The 27,954-nt window shown below is 47.1% G+C and overlaps 1 protein-coding gene across 1 annotated transcript; it reads left to right on the forward strand.

Annotated features, from left to right (window-relative positions):
* The first annotated feature begins 7,643 nt into the window (after window positions 1-7,643).
* LOC147972895 (uncharacterized) lies at window positions 7,644-9,010 on the forward strand. The gene is made up of 3 exons (XM_087524494.1): window positions 7,644-8,069; window positions 8,619-8,895; window positions 8,976-9,010. The coding sequence occupies exons 1-3, from the start codon at window positions 7,644-7,646 to the stop codon at window positions 9,008-9,010; spliced, it is 738 nt and encodes a 245-aa protein (XP_087380620.1).
* Window positions 9,011-27,954: the final 18,944 nt, after the last annotated feature.

The following is a 27,954-nucleotide window of genomic DNA, read 5'->3' on the forward strand; positions in this document are numbered from 1 at the left end:
CTGCCAGATCGCAAAACGGACAACGGGAAAAATGCTCGGACGCATGAGACGAACACGTATGCAAATGCGATGCACATGATGACATGATATGAGATGCATGACATGAACAAAATGCAAAACGAAAACAAGAACCCAACCACGAATCTCATAACTTAGTGTCGAAAATGTCAAGAGTTGGAATACAAATATGGTAAGTTACATACGGGGCGTTACAACAGATTGGGTCAGGGAGATAGGGGGTGGGGGTGTAACCACTACTGCAACTCAGAAATAAAAGAAGAAATGAAAGCAGGGTGACCCCCCTAGTCCTATGTTGGAGGAGGTCAAAATCATCCTTAAATCTTTTCAGCCACCCACTGATGGTTGGGGCAATCCTCCTAAAGTGTTTATTGTTTCTTTCCTTCCAAAGACTCCAAGCAGCTACCAAAAAGATTTCAAAGAAGAGCGGGCGCCCCCAAGAGTTTTTAGCCTGTTGAAGCAGTTGGAGGTGGCAGGTGAAGGAGGGCTAGCTAATACCAAGTTTTTGCCAGCAATATTGACTGAAGGGGCAAGTGAAGATCATATGGTCCACCGTTTCCTCGTCGTGGTTGCCGCAAAGCAGGCAACTATGGTCATCTCCTATATCATAGTGTCGACGTTTGAGCATATCACGTGTGTTCAGTCGGTCGTTCATTAGAAGCCAGCCAAAAACTTTGATCCTCATGATGCAATGAGAGCACCAGAGAAGAGAGAAAGCTGGATGGGCATTGGCGTCTCGAAAAAGAACCTGTAGTAGTCGGCTGGTTGATAAACAGATTTCCCCCAGGTATAGTGCTAGACATCGTTGACAGATGTGGACAGGTGCATGTGCATGGAAATCCGTTGAATGTTTTGTACCTCGTCCAGGGCTTGAGGAGAGAGCGGAAGGTGAAAGGCTTCCGAGAACGCCTTTCTCTCCAAGAAATCTTTAACAGTCTCGTCCTCATGCATGGCAAAGGAGAACGCGTGGGGATGCGAGTTTTCCAAAACGTCCACCGCCCAAAGATCTGTCCATAATAGAGTAGTTGTGCCCGAAACCACCCGGACTTGTGAGATCCCTCGGAAGATAGGTGTAAGTTTTAGGATGTCACGCCACCGGGATGAGCCAACCGGATTCGTGGCATGAGGGACTTTGTCGGCATAGTACGTGTTCCAAATGAGATGCACCCAAGGGACGTCGAGCTTGTTGTAAAACTTGTGTAAAAATTTCATGAGCAGAGCATCATTTTGCACCTTAATGTTGATAACACCCAGGCCACCATGCTTTTTGGGTTTGCAAACCATTTCCCAAGCGGCAAGGGAGTTGCACTTGTCCCCTTGCTCTGTCTTTCTGATTTTATCGAGCATCTCAATCAGTTTGGGTGAGAATTTGAGTGTGCACATGGCGTAAATGAGGAGGGATGTGACAGTAGCATTAAGCCAAGAGAGTTTGCCACCGTAGTACATCATCACGATCGTGGATGTGAGGCACCGTTCAGCACTGCACACTAGGGGCATTAGATCTAGGACGGTCGGTTTAGTAGTGCCGAGGGGAAGTCCAAGGTAAGTAAACGGCATGGACCCAGCTGAACATCCAAAAAGGTGTGCAAATGCTAGGGCGGTTTCCTCCGACAGATTGATTGGGATCAGCGTAGATTTGTGGAAGTTAATCCGGAGGCTGATGGAGGATGCATAGTCCACAAGGATTCCTTTGATGACTGCAGCTTGCTGGGGGCATGCAGGCATAGCCAGTATCGTGTCGTCGGCATATTGGATTACTGGATAGTCCATTTGGCCAACACAAGGGAAGGGCAGCTGAATTTTTCCTTGCCTAAATGCATCATTGATAGCTACTTGGAGTAGATCAGTTGCAATTATGAAGATCAAAGGAGATAGCGGGTCCCCCTGACGTACACCGGTGCGACAATGAAATTGACGACCGGGCACACCATTCAATAGAACCGATGAACGCCCAGTCGAGAAGATGCATTTGATCCAAGAGAGCCACTTATCATTGAAACCCAAGTGTTTCATAATGTTCAGCATGGGAGCATGTTCAATTGTATCGAAGGCTTTGGCGAAGTCCAGTTTTAGTAAGATAATTTCCTTCTTCGATGCATGGCATTGGTGCATATATTGGAAGGCCCAGACAAGGCAGTCCTGTATCGTTCTCCCCTTTATAAAACCATATTGGTTCTTGTGTATAATCTTTAGGGTTATTCACTGCAGGCGGTTGGCAAGCAGCTTAGTGATCATCTTAAGGCAGCAGTTGAGGAGTGTGATCGGGCGGTAGTCATTGACAGTTTCAAGTGATATGGACTTGGAATTAATGTTATCAAGCCATCATTTATGCTAGTGAGATCCAAATCCCCTTGATGGAAAGCCTCACAAAGTTTGTAAAAGTCATGTTTGATAATAGCCAGCATGCCTTAAGAAATGCTCCACTGAGACCATCAGGGCCGGGTGCTCGATCAACCGGCATTTCTTGAACAACCGCATCAATCTCTTCGTGGGTAAATGGCTCAGTTAGCTGGTCTAGATCATCGTGGTGCTGCAGAACGTTAGGTAAATTAAATTTCATTTCTGCAGGTCGCGAAGTACCCAGGCGATCAGTGTAGGCTTGAAACAGGAGCGCTTCTTTCCCCTCGTGAGTGTCAATGAGGAAGCCATCCTATTTTCTGAAACTTGCGATGTTGTTGCGACGATACCTTTCAGTGGCAACAACCTGAATTTTTTTGGTATTCTCATCTCCGAACTTGATCCACCTAATTGTGTAGCGCTTCTTCCAGTACTGGTTTTGGTATTTAAGGAGTCGCAGCAAATGTTTCTTGATGATATTCCGGAAGTTTGTTTCCGGAATTGTTAGGGCTCTAATATTTTCAAGTTCATCAAGATGCGCTAGGGTCTCATTGCAATTAGCAATGGCTACTGAGAGTCGAGAGAGGTTTTTGCTCCAGTGTTTTAGGGCGTGGCACAGAGCTTTGAATTTACGACAGAGAATAGTCGCAGCATTGTGGGCTCTAACTGGTCTGTTCCAAACTTCTTGGACAAGGTTCATGAAGCCAGGGTGCAAAATCCAAAAGGGTTTAAAGTGAAACACCTTGCTGCGAGGAATGCATGTTTGGATGGAGATAATGCAGGGTACATGATCGGAGACAGGCTTAACAAGAGGCTTGACCAGGGTATTGGGGTACACGTTGGTCCAATGCAATAAAGTAAAGAACCAGTCAAGCTGTTCAAGTAATGGATCATGTTGCATATTGCTCCAGGTATATGATCGGCCTTTGATAGGTAATTCAATAAGGCTCTGCTTACGGATAATGTCATTGAAAGTGCACATGTCGTTCGGGCACCCCCCGGCTTGTTTCGATTGTCAAGTGCACGGATGTAATTGAAATCGCCAACTAGAAGCCAATCTTGTGAGCTAGGTATATCCAGACAATAAAGCTAATTGGTAAACGTAATACGCGCGTCACCCGAACAGGGGCCATAAACGTTAACTAGCATCCAAGTATGATATGACAAAGTGCTAGTAAAGTTAATGACCAATGCAAAGACAATTGTCAACTTGTATGTCTTTTGGGTGCCCCCCTCCCCTGTATATAAAGGAGTGGAGGAGGGGTGAGGGCCGGCACTCTATGGCGCGCCCTAGAGGAGTCCTACTCCCATCGGGAGTAGGATTCCCCCTTCCCTAGTTGGACTAGGAGAGGAAGGAAGGGGGAGGAAGGAGGACGGAAAGGGGGGGTGGCCCCTCACCCAATTCGGATTGGGCTTAGGGGGGCACGCCCCCTCCTATGCTTCCTTCTCCTCTCTCCCACTATGGCCCAATAAGGCCCATATACTTCCCGGGGGGTTCCGGTAACCTCCCGGTACTCCGGTAAATGCCCGAACTCACCCGGAACCATTCTGATGTCCAAACATAGTCATCCAATATATTGATCTTTACGTCTTGACCATTTAGAGACTCCTCTTCATGCTCGTGATCACATCCAGGACTCCGAACAACCTTAGGTACATGAAAACACATAACTCATAATACCGATCATCACCGAATGTTAAGCGTGCGGACCCTACGGGTTTGAGAACTATGTAGACATGACCGAGACTCATCTCCAGTCAATAACCAATAGCGGAACCTGGATGCTCATATTGGTTCCTACATATTCTACGAAGATCTTTATCGGTTAAACCGCATAACAACATACGTTGTTCCCTTTGTCATCGGTATGTTACTTGCCCGAGATTCGATCGTTCGTATCTCAATACCTAGTTCAATCTCATTACCGGCAAGTCTCTTTACTCGTTCCGTAATGGAACATCCCGTAACCAACTCATTAGTCACATTGCTTGCAAGGCTTATAGTGATGTACATTACCGAGAGGGCCCAGAGATACCTCTCCGATACACGGAGTGAGAAATCCTAATCTTGATCTATGACAACTCAAAAAACACCATCGGAGACACCTGTAGAGCATCTTTATAGCCACCCAGTTACATTGTGATGTTTTATAGCACACTAAGTGTTCCTTCGGTATTCGGGAGTTGCATAATCTCATAGTCATAGGAACATGTATAAGTTATGGAGAAAGCAATAGCAGTAAACTAAACGATCATCGTGCTAAGCTAATGGATGGGTCAAGTCAATCACATCATTCTCTAATGATGTGATATTGTTCATCAAATGACAACTCTTTGTCCATGGCTAGGAAACTTAACCATCTTTGATCAACGAGCTAGTCAAGTAGAGGCATACTAGTGACACTCTGTTTGTCTATGTATTCACACATGTATTAAGTTTCCGGTTAATACAATTCTAGCATGAATAATAAACATTTATCATGATATAAGGAAATATAAATAACAACCTTATTATTGCCTCTAGGGCATATTTCCTTCAATACCTAGTAGTTATATCCCCAACATTAGGCCCCAGGTTGATTTGAACTTCTTCACACCAATCTTCACTTCTTGACTTAGCTGAATCTTCCATCGCTAATTATGTACTCATTCATTGTAACCCTCCATGATGTCACATCTCAGTATCGTGTTAACCTGCCATGACGTCATCTCACATTAACTGTGCACAAGGCCCAGAACCTCTCAACAAATCTTTTTTTCTTTAATGGATCTTTTGAAAATCGAGGCATTCACATAACCACATAATCATTTTCCAGTTTCCTCGGTTCCTGCGCATGCCATCTATCCACTTCCTTATAAATAGGGACAGGGGCCCTATTTTCGCTTTTACCTTGCCCCCTCGTCTTCGTCTTCTTCCTCGTGACTCCTCAGCCATCCCGAGCTCCGCCGCCGCCGTCTTCGTCCAGCATCCTCAACTCCGACCACTGCATTGACCTTATCGGACCAGAGCACTGCGGCACACCTCCGCTGTTCATCATCGTCAGTAAGTATTCTCCTTTCCCATGGCAGATCTGCATTAGGGTTTTCACCGTTCGTCGGTGTTCTTCACGGTTCCTTTATTTTCTCCTCTAGATCGTATAGTTTGATCTGAATATGGTACCAAACTTGTGCGGTAGCAGTTTAGCATCCCCTTTCAATCAAAGAAAGTGCTCCCTCTATACAAAAAATCTCATCTGGGCATACGAGTTCTTCTGCTGCCACCACCTTAGGTTTAAAATTTATTTTATTTATTGAACTGCCGTGGATCCAAAATTATAGAACTGATATGTGGAATCTGTTTTTCCAAGACTTAACGATCCTCACTTATAGGTATGAAATATGGCAATTGTTTGGGCGGCTTAAATGATAAACCATAACCCGCCATATACTATTAGTCCCCTTTTAAGCCGCCAGCATATATTCACAATCTGTATAACCCGGCATTGTCATCCATTTTAACCATGCTGGCTCTTCCTTCTGCCTATGAATTTTCTTTGTATAATGCAGTTTCTTTTAATCACTGGCCAGTTTAGCAGCACAATCCTTAACCCGACAATATTTTCCTTTGTAGTCAGAATGTCTAAAGCCAAAACCGTCACCTCATGCAACTGGGCCGTCTCCCGGGTTACCGAGGAAACATTGAACGAGTATGTCCAAACGGGCGTCTTAGCCAAAAAAGATGTCATCCATTTGAGGGTCCCAGGCACAGAAACCCCTCCTGAGCCCAAGGAAGGTGAAGTAATTGTCTTTACTGATCATCTGCTCTGAGGTTTTACACCACCCGGCTCAAAATTCTTCCGTGATGTGCTGCACTTTTTCAAGCTCCATCCTCAAGATATCGGGCCCATTTCCGTTTCAAACATCTACAATTTTCAAGTGTTTAGCGAAGTATACCTTCAACACGAGCCCACTGTAGACTTGTTTAGAGAATTTTATTACTTAAACCGGCAGACTGAGTTCACAGACGGGCCCAACTTAGAGTTAGGTGGCATTTCGATTCAGAGGCGGAAATAAGCCACCTTCCGAGCCGCCAAACTGCCGACTGGAACCAGACTTGGTTTTACTGCCAAGATACTTCTCCAAAAGGGGAAAATCCTCTGTCGGGTAACCGTGAAAACCGGCTTAGCAACTGGCACCCTCTTCCAGAACGGATTAGCATAGAATAACGGGCCAAATATATGCCCATCTTTTCAAAGACCAGAGCCTTAATGGCTAACGGTTTGACTGGAATCGACCTAGTCCGATATGCTGGGTCGCCTGGAGAATTTTGCCCTCAAGCCGCCGCTCCAGTTTAATGTGTGAGTATACTGGCGATGTCAAAGACCCTCAGCGCCACTGTCAGATAGAATTGAGTGATGAAGATATCAATGATATGAACAAGACTCTGCTGAACGAGAGCTTGAAAAATTGCAGCAAGACCAGCTTAAGTCCTTTTTGCACCCTTGACAAACCTCCAGCTGTAAGTATTTGAAACAATTTCTGGTTTACTCAGTTATTCACTTAAAACTGCCTTCTTACAGTCATTTTAATTTCTGCAAGCCGATTCTCCTTTCTAGAACAAGAAGTTGCAAGATAAGCCGGCCAAGAAGACCTGGACAAAGAATAAGGCTCCTAAAAAGCCTGCCGAGAAGAAGACCAACCCCTCCGAGTTATTTGACTTGGATGATGATGAGTCAGAGGTAGAACTTGACTCCCTTGGTTCATTTTTTGTACATCTTATTGACAATGATCACCATCAGGATGACGTAGAGGCTAGCCATGCCGACGATGAAGAGGTAATTAGTCTTTCCTCCAGCTCAGAACCTGTGCTGAGACGAAAAACTCGACAAGCAAGTCAGAAAGTAAGATTTTCTCACCCTTTAGCTTACTTGGATCCCAACTTTCTTTTGAAGAAACAACATCACGAACTTTGCCGTACAACCCGGAATAGCGGAGGTGGAAACCTTTCCTCCGGCTTACCGAACACACCCGCCCCCAAAAAGCGCCGGAACGATTTGCCACAAAATTCATCCTTATATTTTCCAAAAGCGGGTCTTATTCATCAGCCACTTAACCCGTCCGACTCAAATTATCAGGGAACATCTCATTCTCATCTGGCGACTCCACTAGGACTCAGATCCCCTTCTTCAAAGTCACCCCTGGGTTAGAACATTAACCTTGTTTTGCTTTAACACTTACTCGACTGATATATTAATCTCTTCATGCATCTTGTTCTCAGTGCTATAGCCAAGCCCAACAAGAAACTGAAAATGAATAAACCAGCAGAAGATCCCAAGGCTGCTGATCTAGAGAAGCAGACAATACCCGAATCTTCACATCAAACCTCTGAAGCAACCACCGATGACCCGCCGCCAGAGGAGCACCCTGTCACCATGGACTCCATGAATGTTGACCCGGAGAATGCTAAGCCGCCCAGTCCTGCTCAGCCGGCTCTGGAGACTGAAGACATAATAGTTACTGGGATGGCTTATACAGCACCAGGAAACCCCACCGTTTTATCCAAGCAGAGCGCCAAAGAAGAATTTTCTGCTGTTGATAAGGGCAAGTGGAAATTGGAATTGGAAAGCTATGCCCAATTCAATGCTCAGGAGATTCATTTAGGCTATCTAAACCACCTTCACACCAGCCATGATTTTGAGGCCGGCCTGGTCAACCTCATGAAGGAGAATTTTGAGGTAAGCACTGCAATCTTCTCCATATAAGTATATCTCTGCCAGCTGCCAAGTCTACTGGATATGATAGAATTGAATATGTTGTAGACTTTAGATAGCCTCTTTAATCTTACATTCATGTCATGGCATATTGTAGTTGCAGAATCAAAACGAGTAGCCTCCAAGGGCTGGCTTAAGCTACATAAAGCCGAGACTTCAAATTGTAGTTCTCAACTTCGCATATGTAGCTCCCAAGGGCCAGCTTAAACTGGCAAGTTAAGCCGGGACTTCAAATAGTAGTGCTCAATTTTGCACCTGTAGCCCCCAAGGGCCGACTTAATCAACATGGCTAAGCCATGACTTATCACCATAATTATGAATAAAATCCAAATGTGTAGCCCCCATGAACGGGTTTTAATCGTATAAATTTATCCGGGTCATCATAGAATTGTCTTCAAAAAGAGCAATGTGCATTAGCCTCCAAGTACCAAGTAAAATACTTGTATTATGCTTGGGACTTTAAAAAAGATGATTGTCATAACCTCATACTGCCTGCCTTTTTGTGTGTGAAAGGCTGAATTGAATATGAAGGGATCTCAAGTCACTGATCTGAGGCAGAACATCCAAAACCAGCAAACTGGAACTTCCAAGGCCAAATCAGAGTTGAAGACCGCTTTAGAAGACATTGAAAAATTGAAAAGGGACTTCAGTACTGAAAGAACCGGCTGGGAGACCAAGAAGATAGCTTTGTTAAAAAGAGTAGACGATGCTGAGGCTGCTCTTAAGCCGGTGACTGGTGAGTTATCCGGCTTAAAGCAGCAAATCAATAACATGACAGCTGCCATCTTCGGTAAGTAACATAATACTTCCACTTGTATCATTAGTGTATCACAATCATTGGCCGGTTTACCAATATTTTTGCTGATGCAGGCAACAGAAGCTCCAAGGTGGGTCAAGACATGTAGATAATGTTTAAAGTTGCATATACCCTTGTGGAGCAGTTGTATACTAGTGCTCAACGGGCTATTTTTGCTGCCTCTCATAAGAGGCAACCATGTTCCCTTATCAAGGTAGTGTTGGAGAAACTGTATGTGCCGCCTCAAAGGTTTGAAGAATTAAAGCGATCAGCTGCCCGAGCTGGTGCCATCACTACCATGAGCCAGGCAAAGGCATGTCAAGCAGAACTTGACCCGGAAGAACTAGCCACCGGCTGCCCGAGTTTAAAATTAAGAAGACGGGTCTCCCTTCAGCGCCGATGACTTCACCAAAATAATAAGGGAGATGCGTCCCTTGGCAAGCAAATTGGCTGAGGAGACTGATCTCCCCAAGTATCATCTGGTTTATGATGTTGAAAACGCAAAGGAAGGCACTGGTTTCATGAGGCCATGGACCTTATACCACCAACACGTAAGCACACCTTCGCTCCTGATATTGAGCCGTCAGGCCTTATAGATGATGAAGCTGTATTTAGAGCTTTGACGATCAACTAGACCACATATGACTTCCAGCCAATGGGTGAACAAGAAGAAGAAGAAGAACCGGTGCAGGATGACCCGGAAGCTTCAACACGCCAAGACCAGGGCCACTGAACCACGGTCCAGCTCTCAACCTGCCATATAGCAGTTGTGCGCAGCAAAAACACTTATTCTTTTGGGCTACATGACGCCTTGTAATAGGCTAGTTGAAAACAATGATCTGCCATGCCATCGTGCATGTTTTATCTTCATAACACTTTAAACCGGCGATCTTGCTATGGAAATATCTGCCATTTCTTATCATAATATTATCAGTCGTATTCATCATATTCCCTGCACCAAGCAGATAACATGTGCCCTGGTGGTTTACCCCGGGGCGGATCATGATATCCAATATAAAAGCCGCTGGTGACTATATAGTCCATAACCAGGGCAGGTTATCAAAGCCTCAAAAATTCATAGACTAAACAAATAACATACCTGCTATATTTGTTCATACTGTCGGCTTACCACGCCATATGCAGCAAGGGTAACAGCCCAAAAAACTTTAGAGCGTAGAACTCCAAGTGCACAATCAAGGCGTACTGGCGACTTATCGTCCAAAACCAGATCAGGTTATCAAACATCCGAATATGCTCAAATATGAGCCATAAAGATTAAGGCTACATGGCCTGAATCATTTTAAAGCATATGTCAATACAGTACAAAAATATGAACCCAAACAATGTTCAAACAAAATAACAAACCAAGAAAACAAGGCTTTCATAGGCTGCCAAACCTCAATATCAAGTGTTGTTCAAGGGTTGCACAGCCGCTGAATTAATCCTTTATTCAAACCTATAAGCCGGGCCTCACATGACCAACCGTTGTTTTAACTTTGACCAGTTCATGGTCTTTATAAGATCAACTGTCAAGAGTATGGCGGGTCATTCCAGGATTACTTGGTCGGAGTGGCAGACATACAAAGGCAGGATAACCCAGAGTTTTGGTGAATACACCTAGTGTCCAAGCTGATCAAAAGGGTAAATATAGCTATGTTCATTGAACAAGATGCCCCCAAGTGACCTTTAACAAGCCATCAAGGCAGGTTACCTATGTTTGAACTATACATTGTAACAAGTTCTCTTTGGTAATCTTATAACTTGGGAAAAAAAAGCCCCCAAGTCGTTTGCAACAAGGTGTATGAGCCGGATCAAAAGGTAGTCATAGCTATGCTCAGTGAGCAGGAAGCCCCCATGTTATTTGTAACAAGGCGTGCAAGCCGGATCAAGAGGGTGATCATAGCTATGCTCAGTGAGCAGGAAGCCCCCAAGTGATCTTATGAATTGACAATAAAGACTCAGATACTCAGAAATGAAACGACAAAGGCCTTGAATTATCAGGGATGCCGGCTTTATTATACTAATCATAATATATACATTGGTAGAACTATGTACATCACAACAACCAGTGGCTCAGGTGTAATAAGGCCGGAGATGAGCAATATTCCACGGTCGATGGGTCTCCTCCTCTGACGTGCGTGAGTACTTGTGGTCTCGAACATCGATGAGGTAGTATGATCCATTGTTCAGATTTTTGCTGACCACAAAAGGCCCTTCCCAAGGTGGGTATATATAACTTATGCATATCTGTTTGATCCTGGATGAGCCGGAGCACCAAGTCACCTTCTTGAAAGGTCCGGGTTTTAACCCGACGACTATGTTATCGACACAGATCTTGCTGGTAGATTGCTAAATGAGCCGCCGCAAGTTCACGCTCCTCATCCAGGAGGTCAAGAGCATATAGTCGTGCCTTTTCATTACCAGCTTCAACATAAGTTGCCACGCGGGGCAAGTCATGAAAAATGTCACTGGGAAGAACCTCCTCTGCTCTGTAAACCATGAAGAAAGGCATATAACCCGTGGATTTGTTGGGGGTAGTATTGATACTCCAAAGCACTAAAGGAAACTCCTCAACCCAACAAACCGGCGTCCTCTACAAAGGGACCATAAGCCGGGGTTTTATGCCTCTCAAGATTTCTTGATTGGCTCTTTCAGCTTGACCATGGGAATGGGGGTGGGCCACAGATGAAACATCAAGACGAATATGTTTACGGTGACAAAATTCTTTCATAGCACCTTTAGACAGATTAGTGCCATTATCAGTTATGATGCTGTGAGGGTAAGCAAAATGGAAAATCACCATTTTGATGAATTGAACCGCCATTGTCGCGTCACACTTGCTGACCGGCTCTGCCTCAACCCACTTTGTAAACTTGTCAACTACCACCAAGAGGTGAGTCTTTTTGTCCTTGGATCTTTTAAAAGGCCCAACCATATCCAGCCCCCAAACTGCAAACGGCCAAGTAATTGGAATCATCCTCAACTCTTGAGCCGACACATGAGCTCGTTTGGAAAATTTCTGATAGCCATCACATTTGCTAACCAGATCCTCTACATTAACATGAGTCATCAACCAATAAAACCCATGCCGAAAACCTTTAGCCACGAGAGACTTAGAACCGACATGATGGCCACAATCTCCTTCATGAATCTCTTGTAGAATCTCACGGCCCTCCTCAAGAGATATACAATGCTGAAACACCCCTGTGACACTGCATCGGTGCAACTCGCCCTTGATAATAGTCATTGACTTTGACCGCCAGATTATCTATCTGGCCAAAGTTTCATCTTCAGGTAACTCACCTCGGGTCATATAAGCCAAATACGGTACTGTCCAATCAGGAATAACATGGAGAGCCTCCACCAACTGCGCCTCTGAGTCAGGATAGCAAGATACTCCTCCGTAGGAAATTTAACTAAAGGGTTATTCGAAATATCAAGGAAAAACATTAGGTGGTACCGGCTTACGCTGGGATCCCAGCCGGCTTAAAGCATCAGCCGCCTCATTTTTCCTAAGATCAACATGTTCCACTTGGTAACCCTTGAAACGACTAGCAATAACATCAACCTCTCGGTGATAAGCTGCCATGAGTGGGTCCTTGGAATCCCAAGTTCCGGAAACTTGTTGAGCCACCAAATCTGAGTCACCAAAGCACCTTACCCGGCTTAGATTCATCTCTTTAGCCATCCGAAGACCATGGAGCAAGGCCTCATACTCAGCTGCATTGTTAGTACAAGGGAACATCAACCTTAAAACATAACAAAATTTATCACCTCGTGGGGAAGTCAAAATAACTCCAGCCCCCGAGCCTTCCAACTGCCTAGACCCATCAAAATAAATAGTCCAATATGTATTATCAGGCTTTTCCTCAGGCCACTGCAACTCTGTCCAATCATTGATAAAATCCACAAGCGCTTGAGACATGATGGCTGTCCAAGGCATATATTTCAAACCATGGGGTCCAAGCTCAATGGCCCACTTGGCCACCCGACCCGTGGCTTCTCTGTTTTGAATAATATTCCCTAAAGGAGCAGAACTAACCATAATGATGGGATGACCAAGGAAATACTGTTTCAACTTACGGCTAGCCATGAACTCACCATAAACCATCTTCTCCCAATGTGGGTATCTCTGCTTGGATTCAATGAGTACCTCACTGACATAGTAAACCGTCCGCTGAACCGGATATTCCTTGCCTGATTCCTTCCTTTCCACAACAACTGCCACACTAACGGCTCTACTGTTAGCAGCCACATATAACAGCAAGGGCTCCTTATCAATGGGAGCTGTAGGGATTGGCGGCTCAGCCAACTGCTTTTTCAATGCCTCAAAAGCCTGATTAGCAGCGTCACTCGATACAAAGTGATATGTTTCTTCATCATCTGATATAAAGGGATAACCTTCTCTCCTAGGCGGCTTATAAACCGGCTCAAAGCCGCAATGCGACCTGCCAAACACTAGACGTCATTGATACATGCTGGCTTAGCGAAAGAAATGATAGCCTTGATTTTCTCCAGGTTAGCTTCAATGCCTCTCTCAGAAACCAAAAAACCCAACAACTTACCAGCTGGAACACCGAAAACACACTTGGCCTGGTTAAGCATCATTTTGTAGACCCGCAGGTTGTCAAAGGTCTCCTTTAAATCATCTAACAAGGTCTCTTTCTTCCTTGATTTCACAACTATGTCATCCACATAAGCATGAACATTGCATCCAATTTGATTATGAAGGCAATTCTAAACACAACGTTGATAAGTCGCATGGGCACTCTTGAGCCTAAAAGGCATATGCACATAGCAGAAGGATCCAAAAGGAGTGATAAAGGATGTCTTCTCCTGGTCCTTAACTGCCATCTTGATCTGATGATAACCAGAATAAGCATCTAGAAAACTCAAACGCACACAACCCGCCGTAGCATCGATGATATGATCAATACGAGGGAGAGCAAAAGGATCAGACAGACATGCCTTGTTAAGGTCTGTATAATCCACACACATACGCCAAGTGCCGTTCTTCTTAAGTATCGGCACCTGGTTAGCCGACCACTCATGATGGAAAACTTCAATAATAAACCTAGCCGCCAAGAGCCGGGCTACTTCTTCACCAATGGCCTTGCGCCTCTCTTCATTAAAACGATGAAGGAATTTCTTGACCGGTTTAAACTTTGGATCCACATTGAGAGTGTGCTCAGCCAGTTCCCTCGGTACTCCTGGCATGTCTGAATGCTTCCATGCAAAGATGTCCCGGTTCTCACGGATGAACTCGATGAGCGTGCTTTCCTATTTTGGACCCATATTGACACTGATGCTGAACTGCTTGGATGAGTCGCCAGGAACAAAGTCAACCTGCTTGGTGTCATCTATCGATTTAAACTTCAACAAAGGGTCATGCTTCAAGCTGGCAATCGGGTCGGATTTGACCAGGCCGAGCTCTCTCAAACCCATGCCCGAATAGTTAATGGGCAAGGAGCAGACCCACAACCCTACCCATGAGTCTTGAGCCAGGCCCATGCCTGAACCTGATGGGTAAGCCGACCCGTTAGGGCACCCTATCGGGTTTGAAGTTAATATTTATTTTTATACTTCCAAATAGTGCGCCATGCGCCCTGCCACAATTTTTGTTCATTTTAGCTCACTAGCTACTCGGCGCAGTAGTCACTTCCAGTCAATGCAATAGCTGTTGCCTCCTCTAGACTGGCCTTGAATTGAGTCCCTTATATAGAAAAAACTGGGTCTCCCACCAGCGCGGCTAGGCGAGGTGGTACTAAACAAGTTGCCAACCAAGGCCCTTGTATCATTGCAATTCTCACTTCCATGTGCTATCGTGCATACAAAGTAAGATATGAGTTGGACTTGCTTTGGAGGTCCAACTGGCCGAAATGTTACTCTGTTGGGCTTGAGGCTGCTAGCTAGCCACTCAACAGCAATGTGTTGGGCTGCTGCTTCTAAGGGCCTTGCCAGGAGGGATTGAAAAGAAATTGTTCTGAAGAAATTAATTACCAAGTATCTTCATCAAAACATCCACACAAAATATAAAATAAAAATATTTTTTAGTTACTAATGTTAATCGGGTGACCCATCGGGCAGAACATTATGCCCATACCCTACCCATGACTAATCGGGTTACCCATCGGGCTTACCCATGGGTGAACATGGCGACCCATACCCTACCCATTCGGGTTGGGTGCCCATGGGCACGGCCGCCCATGGGTAGGATTGCCGGGTGAGTCATGCTCTGTCGTTGGCTTGTTCAAAGGGGTCATGTCTCCCGGGTAAACATTATCTTTATAAAACTTCGGGACTGTTTGGAGTCCCTCTGCTCCATTCTGCCACTCCCAGAGCTGGTGGAATTTTAGTTCAAAACTGCAGAGTGAGTGAATCAGTACTCCCCAGATTCCTAAAATCCAGGGAGCTGGTGGACTGCCGAACAGCCCCTTCAACTCCTCTGTTGCACAAACAGACTCAGTGTAAGCAGCATCGCCCTCTTCACACTCCAACGCTATCTTCCTGTTGCCATGCACCGTGATGGTACCCTTGCGACCCAACATTTTAATCTGCAGATAAACATAATAGGGCCGTGCCATAAATTTAACATAAGCCGGCCGCCCAAATAGGGCACAATAAGTGCTCTTGATCTTGACCACCTCAAAAGTCAATGTCTCAGCTCTGTAATCATGATCATCGCTGAAAGCCACTTCCAAAGCTATCTTGCCCACCGGGTATGCCGACTTACCAGGCACCACCCCATGAAAAATAGTAGAAGACGGCTTAAGATCTTTGTCAGTCAAATTCATACGGCGGAAAGTATCATAATAAAGGATATTGATGCTGCTGCCTCCATCCATAAGCACCTTGGTAAACTTGTACCCTCCAACCTGAGGAGCAACCACCAAAGCCAATTGACCTAGGTTGTCAATGGGGGGCAGGTGATCCTCACGGCTCCATACAATAGGATGTTCAGACCATCGCAAGTATCGAGGGACTGCCGGCTCAACCGCATTCACAGCCCATTTATGAAGCTTCTGGTCTTGTTTGCATAAGCTCGTGGTAAACACATGATATTGACCACTATTCAGCTGCTTCGGATTACTCTGATAACTGGTCTACTACTGCTGATTCCCTTGACTAGGTTGCTGATTAAAACCACCTTGATTGCCTTGGCCCTGAAAACCGGAGGTTGAGCCGCCACTTCCAAAGCCAGGTCCGTGAGAGACGGAGCCTGACCCGCCATGCGGGCCATGATTGTTCTAGAAAAAGCTAGAATGTGTGTACTCCCTCATGATGAAGCACTCTTTCCACAGATGACTTGCCGGCTTCTCTTGCGTACCGTGCTTTGGGCAAGGCCCATTCATCATCGCCTCAAGGTTGAATTTTGGCCCGCCAAACCGTGGCACCGATGACGTCCCCTTATGATGTTGATTATTATTCTGCTTATTGGTGTTAGCCACAAAGTCCGAACTACCATCGGCTTTGCGCTTACCGCTGTTACCTTGACCCGCCGTATTATGCTGCTGCCCCTTGGCATTGTCATTCTTCTTTCCCTTGCCAGCCTTCTCATTAGACTCAGGTTCCTTAGTACTATCAGAGTCGGCGTATTTGAAGAGAGCCTCCATGAGCTCTCCCATATCATTGAAGTGGCGCTTAAGCCACCTAGCTTCTGCTTAAGGGAAGGAACCGACCATTATTTTCCAACATCAGGACGGCTGAACCGGCATTTATACTATTTGATGAGTGGATAACGGCTGAGATCCAGTGCACCCAATTGGTTGTTGATTTGCTCTCACCCTGGATGCAAGAGTCTAAATCAAGAATCGACATAGGCTGCTTGCACATGTCTTTGAAATTTTGTATAAAATGTGTCTTCAATTTAGCCCATGACCTAATGGAGTTAGGGGCAATCCTTTCAGCTAAGTGCGTGCCGGCCCATCCAACATCATGGTGAAGTATTTAGCACACGCAACATCACTAACGTCCAACATCTCCATGGCCATCTCATAGCTCTCAATCCAGGCCTCTAAGGGCTGATCCGCCATGTAATTAGGCACCTTGCGGGGTGTCGGTGTCAAAACCGGCGGATCTCGGGTAGGGGGTCCCGAACTGTGTGTCTAAGGTTGATGGTAACAGGAGGCAGGGGACACAATGTTTTACCCAGGTTCGGGACCTCTTGATGGAGGTAATACCCTACGTCCTGCTTGATTGATATTGATGAGTATGAGGATTACAAGAGTTGATCTACCACGAGATCGTAATGGCTAAAACCCCAGAAGTCTAGCGTGTATGATTGTGATTGCCTCTACGGACTAAACCCTCCGGTTTATATAGACACCGGAGGGGACTAGGGTTGTATAAAGTCGGTTACAGAGAAAGGAATCTTCATATCCGAACGCCAAGCTTGCCATCCATGCCAAGGAGAGTCCCATCCGTACACGAGAGAGAGTCTTCTGTCTTGTATCTTCACAGCCCATTAGTCCGGCCCATATCCAATAGGTCGGACGCCCGAGGACCCCTTAATCGAGGACTCCCTCAGTAGCCCCTGAACCAGGCTTCAATGACGAGGTGTCCAACACGCAGATTGTCTTCAGCATTGCAAGGCGGGTTCCTTCTCCGAATACCCCAAAGCACCCTTCGAACACAGAAAACGTGTCCGGCTCTGCAAAACAAGTACCACACACAACCACAGAGAGTATAATATTTTACAAGTCCAATCTGCCGACAATTTTTGTAGCGTGACATCAAGTCCCTGCCCGGTCATTATTTCGAACCATTTTTTAGCCTCCCGCTCTATGTTTCAAGATGCGGTTTTATTGCCACGCCTGGTCAAAGCAAAGATCGTGCCCCCTTATTGCGGGATTCTCATCAATACGGGCATGAGTAATCCAACCGCGCCACCTGCACGACCCTTGGGGAATAGGCGAGTTTTAATGTGAGTGGGGAGGCGCATGATATTCACTGCCTTTATAAAGGAATAAGGATTCACCTCTTTCACCCACACCCTCTTCCTCTCTACCCATCCATTCTCGAGCTCCAGCGCCCAAGCATCCGTCATTTCCGCCTCCAAAAAAGCACTCCAGCCATGTCCGGATCTAGAGCACAGGGCAAGTGGATGGTTTCCTCCGTCAATGAGAAGGACATCACCAAGCTCCGGGAGGCCGGGTATTTGGCCAAGGAAGTCGCCCACTGGCTTCCGACCAAGGGATAGATCGTCCCCACCCCGGAGCCCCATGAGAGGGTTGTGTTCATCCCCCACTTCATCCGTGGGTTGGAATTTCTTCTCCACCCATTTGTCCGCGGACTCATGTTCTACTATGGGCTGAATTTCCACGATCTGGCCCCCAACTCCTTCCTCAATATCTCGGCATTTATTGTCGTGTGTGAGGCCTTCCTCCATATCCCACCCCACTTCAGACTGTGGTTGAAGATCTTCAACGTGAAGCCAAAGGTGGTGGATGGCCAACACGCAGAGTGCGGAGGCGCCATGGTGAGCAAGATTCCCAACGTCATACGGACCAAGGGTACCTTCATGGAAACCATCAAAGGGTGGCAACGGCAGTGGTTCTATGTCACAGAGCCTCGCGACTCCACCTGGGCTGCGACTCCTAAATTCCAGTCCGGAGCCCCGAGGCGGCTCACCTCCTGTCTAGAGAAGGGTCTGGACTGGTCTTGACCGGACGAGCTGACAGCGCTTCAGACGCGCATTAGGAGCATGGTTGACAAGAATATCAAGCTCGTCAATGTGATCCAGGTGATGCTAGTTCGTCGGATCCTTCCATGCCAAAGTCGGACTTGCCATCTATGGGAGTTCGATCCGGCCGAGCACCAGACCTTGCAACGGTTCTTCGGGACTACGCACGAAGACATCTGGAAGGTGCTCTTCAAGGCCAACGAGACATGGCCGACGATGACCGAGGACCGCGGGCACGACCTAGCCCATCCCGATAGTGCGGTAGGTTTTCCATACTTCAAGGTGTATCCTTTACTTGCATATTCAAGGAAGACGTCTAAGCTTCCCCATTCATTATTTCAGGGCTGGACAAAGAAGGCGGAGTGGATTCAGTGTCCGGCTCCGCTGCCCGAAGAACTAGCTATCCTGCTTCTGGCAAACATGCTGGTTCCGACGCCCCATCAAGCACCGGAGAAGAAGGCCAAGAAGAAGGCCAAGGGGACCATAGGTGGCCTCCGCCATAAGGGCACTTCAGACATGACGTACGAAGACGCCGAGACCCACTCCCCTCCCGCCACCGATGACAAGGAATAGGAGGAAAAAAATTCTCCACCTGAGGGGGGAGGGAAGAAAAGGGCGGCCTCCATGCATCTGGAGGCAGAGGCCTCCAAGAAGGGGAAGGCCTCTGTCGCGGACAACTCCGCATGGGACATTGATAGCAGCTTCGAGTGGCGCCCCAGGGATAAGCCCCTGGCCGAATCGTAAGTACTCAAAGCCGCACACAAATATCCAGCTCCTTTACTTCATAATTTTAACATGTTAAATCATGCACTTACAGTACGGCTTGTTCTGACCTCGAGCAATCCTCATCTTCGGGAAATTCGCTGGATCCGAAGGTGATGGACAGCGGGTCCCTTTCGGCGGCCTCTTCTCCAAGGCCATGGATGACGCCAAGGTGCTGCCCCGAAGGACCTTCCCAGGCCAGGGAGAGACGCAGGAGGCCGTCAGGGTGGCACTAGAGGGTGAACCCTCGGCCGCCGGACACACGGGGGAGAAAATCCCCATGGAGACTGGTGATGGGGGTTGTATCCAATCTGGCCCCTAGACGATTACAATTACGGAGACCTATACGGCTCCGGAATCCGGCAAGCAGCCTCCTTCGAAAGAAGGAGATGCACCGATTCCACCGGTGACCTCTGTCCATCCAGAGGCACCGGATACACTACTAGAAGCGCTGCGAAGTGCTTCCATTGTTGAGGAACATCGTATCCTTATGGGTATGATGGTTGAGAGGGTTCAGTCCGTTAAGAGTGGACTGACCAAAGCCTGCACCAGCCTCCTAACAGGCTTTGTGGTAAGCGACGCAATTGTATAAAAAGAATGTCATAGTATAGACAGTAGCCCCCGAGACTTTGTCCGGTGTTCGGAAAGAAAAGCCGGACAGAGGATCAAGTAATTTTCGCTGGAGACTAACCAAATATGTCTTATATGAATAAGCAGGCGTTGTTGCTGGCTGCGACCTCTCATTCTGCCAAAGTCTCCGGACTAAAGCAGAGTCTGGAGTGGGCCGAGGAAGAGCTCGGCCGTGTGAAAAACAGCGAGAAGACAAGCAAGGTATGCAATGACCTTCTGTAGATCCAGAAAGGACGAATGATTTGTGCTGACCATAGTGCCATGATATTTGATAGGAGCGGTGACCGAGGTGGAGATCCTCAAGAAGGCACTGGCCGAGGCCGAGGAGAGAGCGGCAAAGGAACAAGCCGCCCGCGAAAAGCTTGAGGCCAGGGTCGGTGAGGTCCAGCAGGAGCTCCAGGACGTCGTGAAGAAATATGAGTCCTTGGAGCGCAACATTGCGGATCAAGAGTCCGAACTCGCCAAGGCCCGCCAAAGTGCACAGGATGCCCAGGTTGAAGCCCAGGGCGCCCTCCAGGAAATCCAAAAGGCCAAAAAAATCACGGTGGGTAAGGCCTTCATTATGCAGAGCAAATATGTGAAGAAGAGGTATCTCTTACTAACCCGGATTTGGAGTTCTCCAGGAGCGTTTGTGGATTTACCGCGCAGTGTTGCCGACGCTGCAGAGTTTTTCCGAGCCAAAGAGAGGAGCTCGACAGAGAAGCTATTCTGGTCGCAATACCTTGCGCCAGAATATCCGGTGCCCTTTAGTGATCAGCTAAAATAGCTGGTCGAACTGCATAGGGTGGCCGAACTAGCCATGAAGGATTTAATAATCCAGCTATGGCCTGCCAAAGTCATACCCAACAGCTAATTCGGGCTCGTGAAGCGGCTGGTCAATGCCTGCCCCCGGCTTAACGTCATCAAGCGGTCAGCCTGCATCGAGGGTGCGCGGATGGCCTTCGTCTGTGTCAAGGTGCAATGGGCGAAGATGGACGCCGTCAAGCTAGCGATCGAGGGACCGCCTGCTGGCAAGGAGCACCGCACGCCGGAGTGATACTTTGACGATGTCCTGTATGATGGCCAGTGCTCAAAATACATTATCTTCGAATGTGTACATTCATGTTACCTTGTCTTGTATGATGAAACAAAGCCGTTATGTAATATAATGCTTGTTTAAAAATTCTCCTCCTGTGCGGCCATTTTTATTAAATCTGAGAGTTGGCCAGTCGTCGGCTTCAGCCCCAAGGTAGGTAGTACGGGGGTGTTCGGGATGGAATCTAAACACTCTTGATCCAAGAATTTGATCCTTGAAGGAGGTTTTTAGCGCAATGAACTAGGCAATTGGACTATGTGGATTTATCACCCACACTTAGCCATAGGAGTTTGACAATAGAAATGTAGGCGCAACCCCTAGTATTTGTTAGTCCGGACTAGGGTGATGTAGACACCTGATCGGGTGAAGGCCAATCTGCCGCATAATGCGGAAAAAATCGCAAGCGATTTTAACCTCCGAAGAGCTGACCGGCTCACGCCGCATCATGACAGTCAGTTTTCGGCTTTCTCTACTGAGGTGCTCATCCGGATAAACCAGGACACAATCGCAGTAGTTCTCCGTTTACTACCCTAGCCGATAGAGCAGACGTAGGTTAGTAAGCACAGGAGTCGGGCAACCCAACTATTGATCAAAGACATGATTCGGAGTCGATGCATATAATGCTAAATTCGGGGGCCGAACTATACTGTAAAAGTGTTCGGACTTGTTGCCGTAGTATGGAGCGCAATAAATCCCCTGGCGAATTACGGCATACCAAAGTGTACGGGTGCAATTGATAAGAATAGCGAAATAAAATGAAGTAAAAAGCCAGTGCCACATGAGTTGGGCCGCAAACTATGTTCATTATAATTTTGATTAATATGTCAAAGCGTATTTGTACTAATAATGCGATAAACAATAGGGCTATTTAACATGCCAAGACCAAGGGGGAGTTGCATACGGGTCCTGAAAACAGGTAGAATGATCATCAAGAAGAACATCTAGAGATTCCCCCACACGTCTGTGCTGCTTGCCGCCTTGGTATATCAATCCTTTGAAAGGACCGATGATCAGGCCGTCGAGAGGGGCCTGTAGAGAAGAGACCAAAAAATGGTAAAAAGGAAAAGGAGAAGTATATGTGGGAGCCGTATGATGGACCACAATCAAGTTACGCCTCCGTCTATGCCCATGGTATTTGGAGTGCGTAGTTATGTACGCGTGGTAGGTATGCCGCCATTTGGTCGGGACTGAGACGGAGGCCGAATTGCTAGTCGATCTCTTGACGAGCTGGACTGTCCTGTTGCAGAGTAGTCCGGACTCGTTTGACAGTATCCGGGAGCGTGGCCGCCGAATTAAGGTTCTGCTTGTTAAGGCCGCTCTGTAATACTGCTGCCAGGGACACGGTGTGCTCCTCAGTACGGAGGGAGCGCTCCGTGTTTCCATTGACTGTGATGACACCGCGTGGTTCGGGCATCTTGAGCTTGAGATAAGCATAGTGTGGCACCACATTGAATCGCGCAAATGCAGTTCGTCCGAGCAGTGCATGATAGCTAGTGCGGAAGGGGACGCTATCGAAGATCAAGTCCTTGCTTCGGAAGTTGTCCAGAGATCCGAAGACGACTTCCAATGTAATTGAGCCTGTGCAGCGGGCCTCTACACCTGGTATTACTCCTTTAAAGGTAGTTTTTGTGGGCTTGATTCTTGACGGATCGATGCCCATTTTGCGGACTGTATCCTGATAGAGTAGGTTGAGGCTGCTACCACCGTCCATGAGGACACACGTAAGGTGGAATCCATCAATGATTGCCCTTAAAATCCTTGGGCAAGTGCTCGTTACATAGAGCCGACACTAAACATGGCACACCAAGGGTTCTAGAGGTCACTCCTGCCTCCATAGACACCGATGGGTAAGCCGGAGATTGTTGATGAGCTGCTAGCTCAGCCTTCCGACGTGCCCTGCCCTGATCCACCAAAGCCTGAGCATCGCTACCAGCACGCGGCGGGTCATGCCTACGAGGCTGGTTATGGTGCCGCTCACTGCTTGAAACCGTTGGTGAATCAATATGTCTGCTATAACTCCGTCTTGGATGCGTGGTTGAATGAATCTGTTCACGACTGTATGTGTAAGCCACCTGTTGAGCCACCGCTGTCTGAAGAAGCTCTCCAGCCCTCCGTATCTCCATCGCAGCTGGAGACTCACCTACAACGAGGAGAGCCGCCAATCGCATAGCTACAACAATCATAATGTCCAGAGGGTTAGAATAATGACCCAGCGGTGTCGGAACATGCTGAGGCGGAGTCAAATTCAAACGAGGCGGGCCTACATGATACGTCTCCAACGTATCTATAATTTTTGATTATTCCATGATATTATATTATCAATCTTGGATGTTTTATATGCCTTTATATGCTATTTTATATGATTTTTAGGACTAAACTAGTAACCTAGAGCCCAGTGCCAGTTTCTGTTTTTTCCTTGTTTTTGAATTTTGTAGAAAAGGAATACCAAACGGAGTCCAATTGACGTGCCAATTTTTGATGATTTTTAATGGACCGAAAGAAGGCCCCGAAGTGAAAGAGTTGGGCCAGAAGAGTCCCGAGCCATCCACGAGGGTGGAGGGCGCGTCCTACCGCCTGGGCTCGCCCCCCTATCTCGTGGATGACTCGGAGACCCCCCCCCTTGACGTGAGACCAACGCCAAAAATTCCTATAAATACAGAAACCCCCAGAAAGAAACCTAGATCGGGAGTTCTGCCGCAGCAAGCCTCTGTAGCCACCAAAAACCAATCGGGACCCCGTTCCGGCACCCTGTTGGAGGGGGGATCCATCATCAGTGGCCATCTTCATCATCCTGGCTCTCTCCATGACGAGGAGGGAGTAGCTCACCCTCGGGGCTGAGGGTATGTACCAGTAGCTATGTGTTTGATCTCTCTCTCTCTCTCTCTTGTGTTCTCGATATGTCACGATCTTGATGTACCGCGAACTTTGCTATTATAGTTGGATGTTATGATGTTTCTCCCCCTTTATCTTCTTGTAATGGATTGAGTTTTCCCTTTGAAGTTATCTTATCGGATTGAGTCTTTAAGGATTTGAGAACACTGGATGTATGTCTTGCATGTGCTTATCTGTGGTGACAATGGGATATTCACGTGATCCACTTGATGTATGTTTTAGTGATCAACTTGCGAGTTCCGTGACCTTGTGAACTTATGCATAGGGGTTGGCACACGTTTTTGTCTTGACTCTCCGGTAGAAACTTTGGGGCACTCTTTGCAGTTCTTTGTGTTGGTTGAATAGATGAATATGAGATTGTGTGATGCATATCGTATAATCATACCCATGGATACTTGAGGTGACATTGGAGTATCTAGGTGACATTAGGGTTTTGGTTGATTTGTGTCTTAAGGTGTTATTCTAGTACAAACTCTAGGATAGATTGAACAGAAAGAATAGCTTTGTGTTATTTTACTACGGACTCTTGAATAGATTGATCAGAAAGGATAACTTTGAGGTGGTTTCATACCCTACAATAATCTCTTTGTTTGTTTTCCGCTATTATTGACTTTGGAGTGACTCTTTGTTGCATGTTAAGGGATAGTTATATGATCCAATTATGTTATTATTGCTGAGAGAACTTGCACTAGTGAAAGTATGAACCATAGGCCTTGTTTCAACGCATTGTGTAAGGGCATATTTATCCCTAAGGTGTTTTGGTGATTGATGACAATGCTTTTGCGGACTAATCGTGTGCCTCGAGTTTCCCAAACGTTTCATCGCAAGGCACAAGACGGTTTGGTGCCCCTCGAAGACTATTGAAGACGGTGTTTTTTTCTACGTTTCTTTTTGGTGGATTTGAGTCGTAGGAAAGCCGTACTATTAAGAGGGGGTCCGCGTTGGAAAGGTTTGGGTGGAATCATCACGTACACATTTTCTTCCTTGTCCCCTCCTTTCCCCTGCACTTTGGAGCTTCCTCCGTTTACCCTCTTTGCCATGTCCTGGCTGCTGTTGATGGGCTTGCAGTAGTACTGCTCCCTGGTGAGCGGTAGTACCGCAGGCACCCGCGGTAGTACCGCAGGTGCCCACAGTAGTACCGCTCCTATGGAGCCGTAGTACCGTGGCCCCCAGGCCAAGTACCGCTCCTTCGCGGTAGTAGGGGCGAATGTAATTTTTTACATCCGCGCCACCGCGGTAGTACCGCATCCCTTGCGCGGTAGTACCGTGTGCGGCCTGGCTCAGCTGCCAGGCGGTAGTACCGCTCCTCTACGGTAGAACTGTGTCGGATTTTTGCTTCGTCCGTTTTCCAGCAGAAGTAGGCACAAATGTATTTTTATCCGCACTCTTCCCAGGCTAGGGGTTTCCTGCCTTGCGGTAGTACCGCAAGGGGGAGCGGTAGTACCGCGCCTGCGGCAGTACCGTCCTTAGCCCTTGTGCTATAGGTCTGCCCTAGCTGCTGCTGCGGTAGTACCGCGGTTCCTCACGGTAGTACCGCATGGCCTTGCGGTAGTACCGCTTGTCAGCAAGAGGAAGTACCACATGGCCTTGCGGTAGTACCGCTGGTCGCGGGCTGGTAGGTGGATAATGGTTGGATTTTTATCCTAAGCTATAAAAGGGGTGTCTTCTTCCTCTAGTTGACCACCTCTTCCAATTCTAAGCTCCATTGTTGCTCCAATCTCCATTTTCGCCCGATCTCACTCCCTAGCCAATCAAACTTGTTGATTTGCTCGGGAGTGGTTGAGAAGGCCCCGATCTACACTTCCACCAAGACAAATTTGATTCCCCCACTAATCCCTTGCGGATCTTGTTACTCTTGGGTGTTTGAGCACCCTGGACGGTTGAGGTCACCGCGGAGCCATAGTCCATTGTGGTGAAGCTTCATGGTGTCGTTGGGAGCCTCAATTGAGTTGTGGAGTTTGCCCCAACCTGTGTGTAAAGGTTCGGTCAACGCCTCCAAGGGCACCAATAGTGGAATCACGGCATCTCTCATTGTGTGAGGGCGTGAGGAGAATACGGTGGCCCTAGTGGCTTCTTGGGGAGCATTGTGCCTCCACACCGCTCCAACGGAGACGTACTTCGCCTCAAAGGGAAGGAACTTAGGTAACACATCCTCGTCTCCACCGGCTCCACTCTTGGTTATCTTATGCCTTTACTTGTGCAAGCTTATTTGTGATATATGTCTTGCTTGCTTGTGTGCTTATCTTTGTTGCATCGTATAGGTTGCTCACTTAGTTGCATATCTAGACAACCTACTTTGATGCAAAGTTTAAATTGTTAAAGAAAAGCTAAAAATTGCTAGTTGCCTATTCACCCCGCCCCCTCTAGTCAACTATATCGATCCTTTCAATTGGTATCAGAGCCTCGTCTCTTTTTAAGGACTTTACCGTCCGAAGAGTATGGTTGACATCATAGAAGGTGAGGAGGAGCACTCCGGTGCAAATCCGGTATCTTCTACGAGAGATGGGGGAACCGCGGTCTCTTGTGAGGAGTACAATGTGGCGTTGGACACATTGAAAACCTCCATGACGACCGAGGTCAAAAGCATGTTTAAATATTTCTTAGAAGAGCTTAAACTTTCCACCGCACCATTGAAAGTGGGTGATCCTGCCAACAAGGTGACTGATGCTACCTCCGACAAGGCGGAAGCTACTAGCGAGAAAGCCCTTCCTACTAGTGGTAAGAGTGGCATCGTGATCTTTGCCCATGTGGAACCTCCACTTGTCTATGGTGGACCTCTCCCTTCCACTCATTTGAATCATGCCGGACCGGCCCCTAAGATTGAGAAGAATGTTGAATTTGACTCTTGGGTCTATCGTTTTAAGCGTCATTTAAATCATGTGAACACTAACCTTTGGAGAATCATTGAAGAAGGTTTCTATCCGCATGACCGAAGCAACTTCACTCCTAGAGAAGCCGTGGATAATCAATTCAATGAGAATGCTCTCTTCATCATTCAAGAAGCTATCCCACCCGAAGACCTTCTTCATCTCCGGCCTTACTCCTTGGCCAAAGATGCTTGGCGCCAAGTGGTTTCCCTCTACCGGGGAAGCGCAAGCATTCAACGCTCCAACTATGAAGTGGTGCAAGATGAAGCCGATGATTTTGCAATGAAAGAAGATGAAGAACCTCGTGAGCTCTATCGGAGGGTAACCAAACTCGCGGTCTTGCTCCGAGATCATGGAAGCAAGGACACGGATGACAATTGGATCAAGCGCAAATTCCTCAAGGCAATGATGCCCTACCACAAAGCCATGTCCTCCATCATTCGTCAAAGGCCGGACTTCCACACCTTGTCCTCAAGTGATGTGTTGGATGAGTTCGTTGCTATGAGCATCGTGGACAAGACCGCCGATAATGCGGCACTTCTCTCTCAAAGAGTAAAGAAACCCAACCTTGCTCTAAAGGCCAAGGTTAGTATGGAGGAAGAGGACGAAGAGGAAGAAGAGGAGAGAAACCTCGAAGATACAAAGTATGCCTATCATGAACACATGGCCCTTGCTTCAAGGCAATTTTGGAGCAAGATGAACTCAAGGCCCAACTTCAACAAGAACAATTCAAGTGGCACAAAGGGCAAGCAACGAGTGAGGATTTGTTTCAATTGTGGCAATGTAAGCCACTTTGTTGCGGAGTGCCCTTATGAGAAGAGGGAAGACAATGGTGGCAAGCTCATCCGAAAGGACAAGGCCAAGTCGTTACCCAACAAGAGCAATTTCACCAAGAAGACTCCTCCCAAGGCATTGGTGGTACAAGAAGAGTACAATGAGGATGATGACAATGATGAAGATGGTGAGTCGGTTGCCATGGCCTCTGTTGCCATTGCGACGACTCCATGGGTGTCTCTCTTCGACTCACCCAATGAGAGCATCACCGCCAAGTACCTCATGGCTAAAGCCACCAACAAGGTAACCCCCAACATCAAAACTACCATCATTAATCATCCTTCTTCAACGGATAGCATTGATGAACATGA

This window comes from Triticum urartu, chromosome 5A (genome assembly GCF_056163025.1).
Source record: "Triticum urartu cultivar PI428250 chromosome 5A, HENAU_Tu73, whole genome shotgun sequence".
NCBI classification, from domain to species: domain Eukaryota; kingdom Viridiplantae; phylum Streptophyta; class Magnoliopsida; order Poales; family Poaceae; genus Triticum; species Triticum urartu.

Excerpts from the sequence above, each read along its gene's own strand:
- LOC147972895 (XM_087524494.1), top strand. The coding sequence starts at position 7,644 with ATGAATAAACCAGCAGAAGATCCCAAGGCTGCTGATCTAGAGAAGCAG. Across the intron at positions 8,070-8,618 it reads TCATGAAGGAGAATTTTGAG|GCTGAATTGAATATGAAGGG; the intron begins GTAAGCACTGCA and ends TGTGTGTGAAAG. Across the intron at positions 8,896-8,975 it reads CATGACAGCTGCCATCTTCG|GCAACAGAAGCTCCAAGGTG; the intron begins GTAAGTAACATA and ends TTGCTGATGCAG.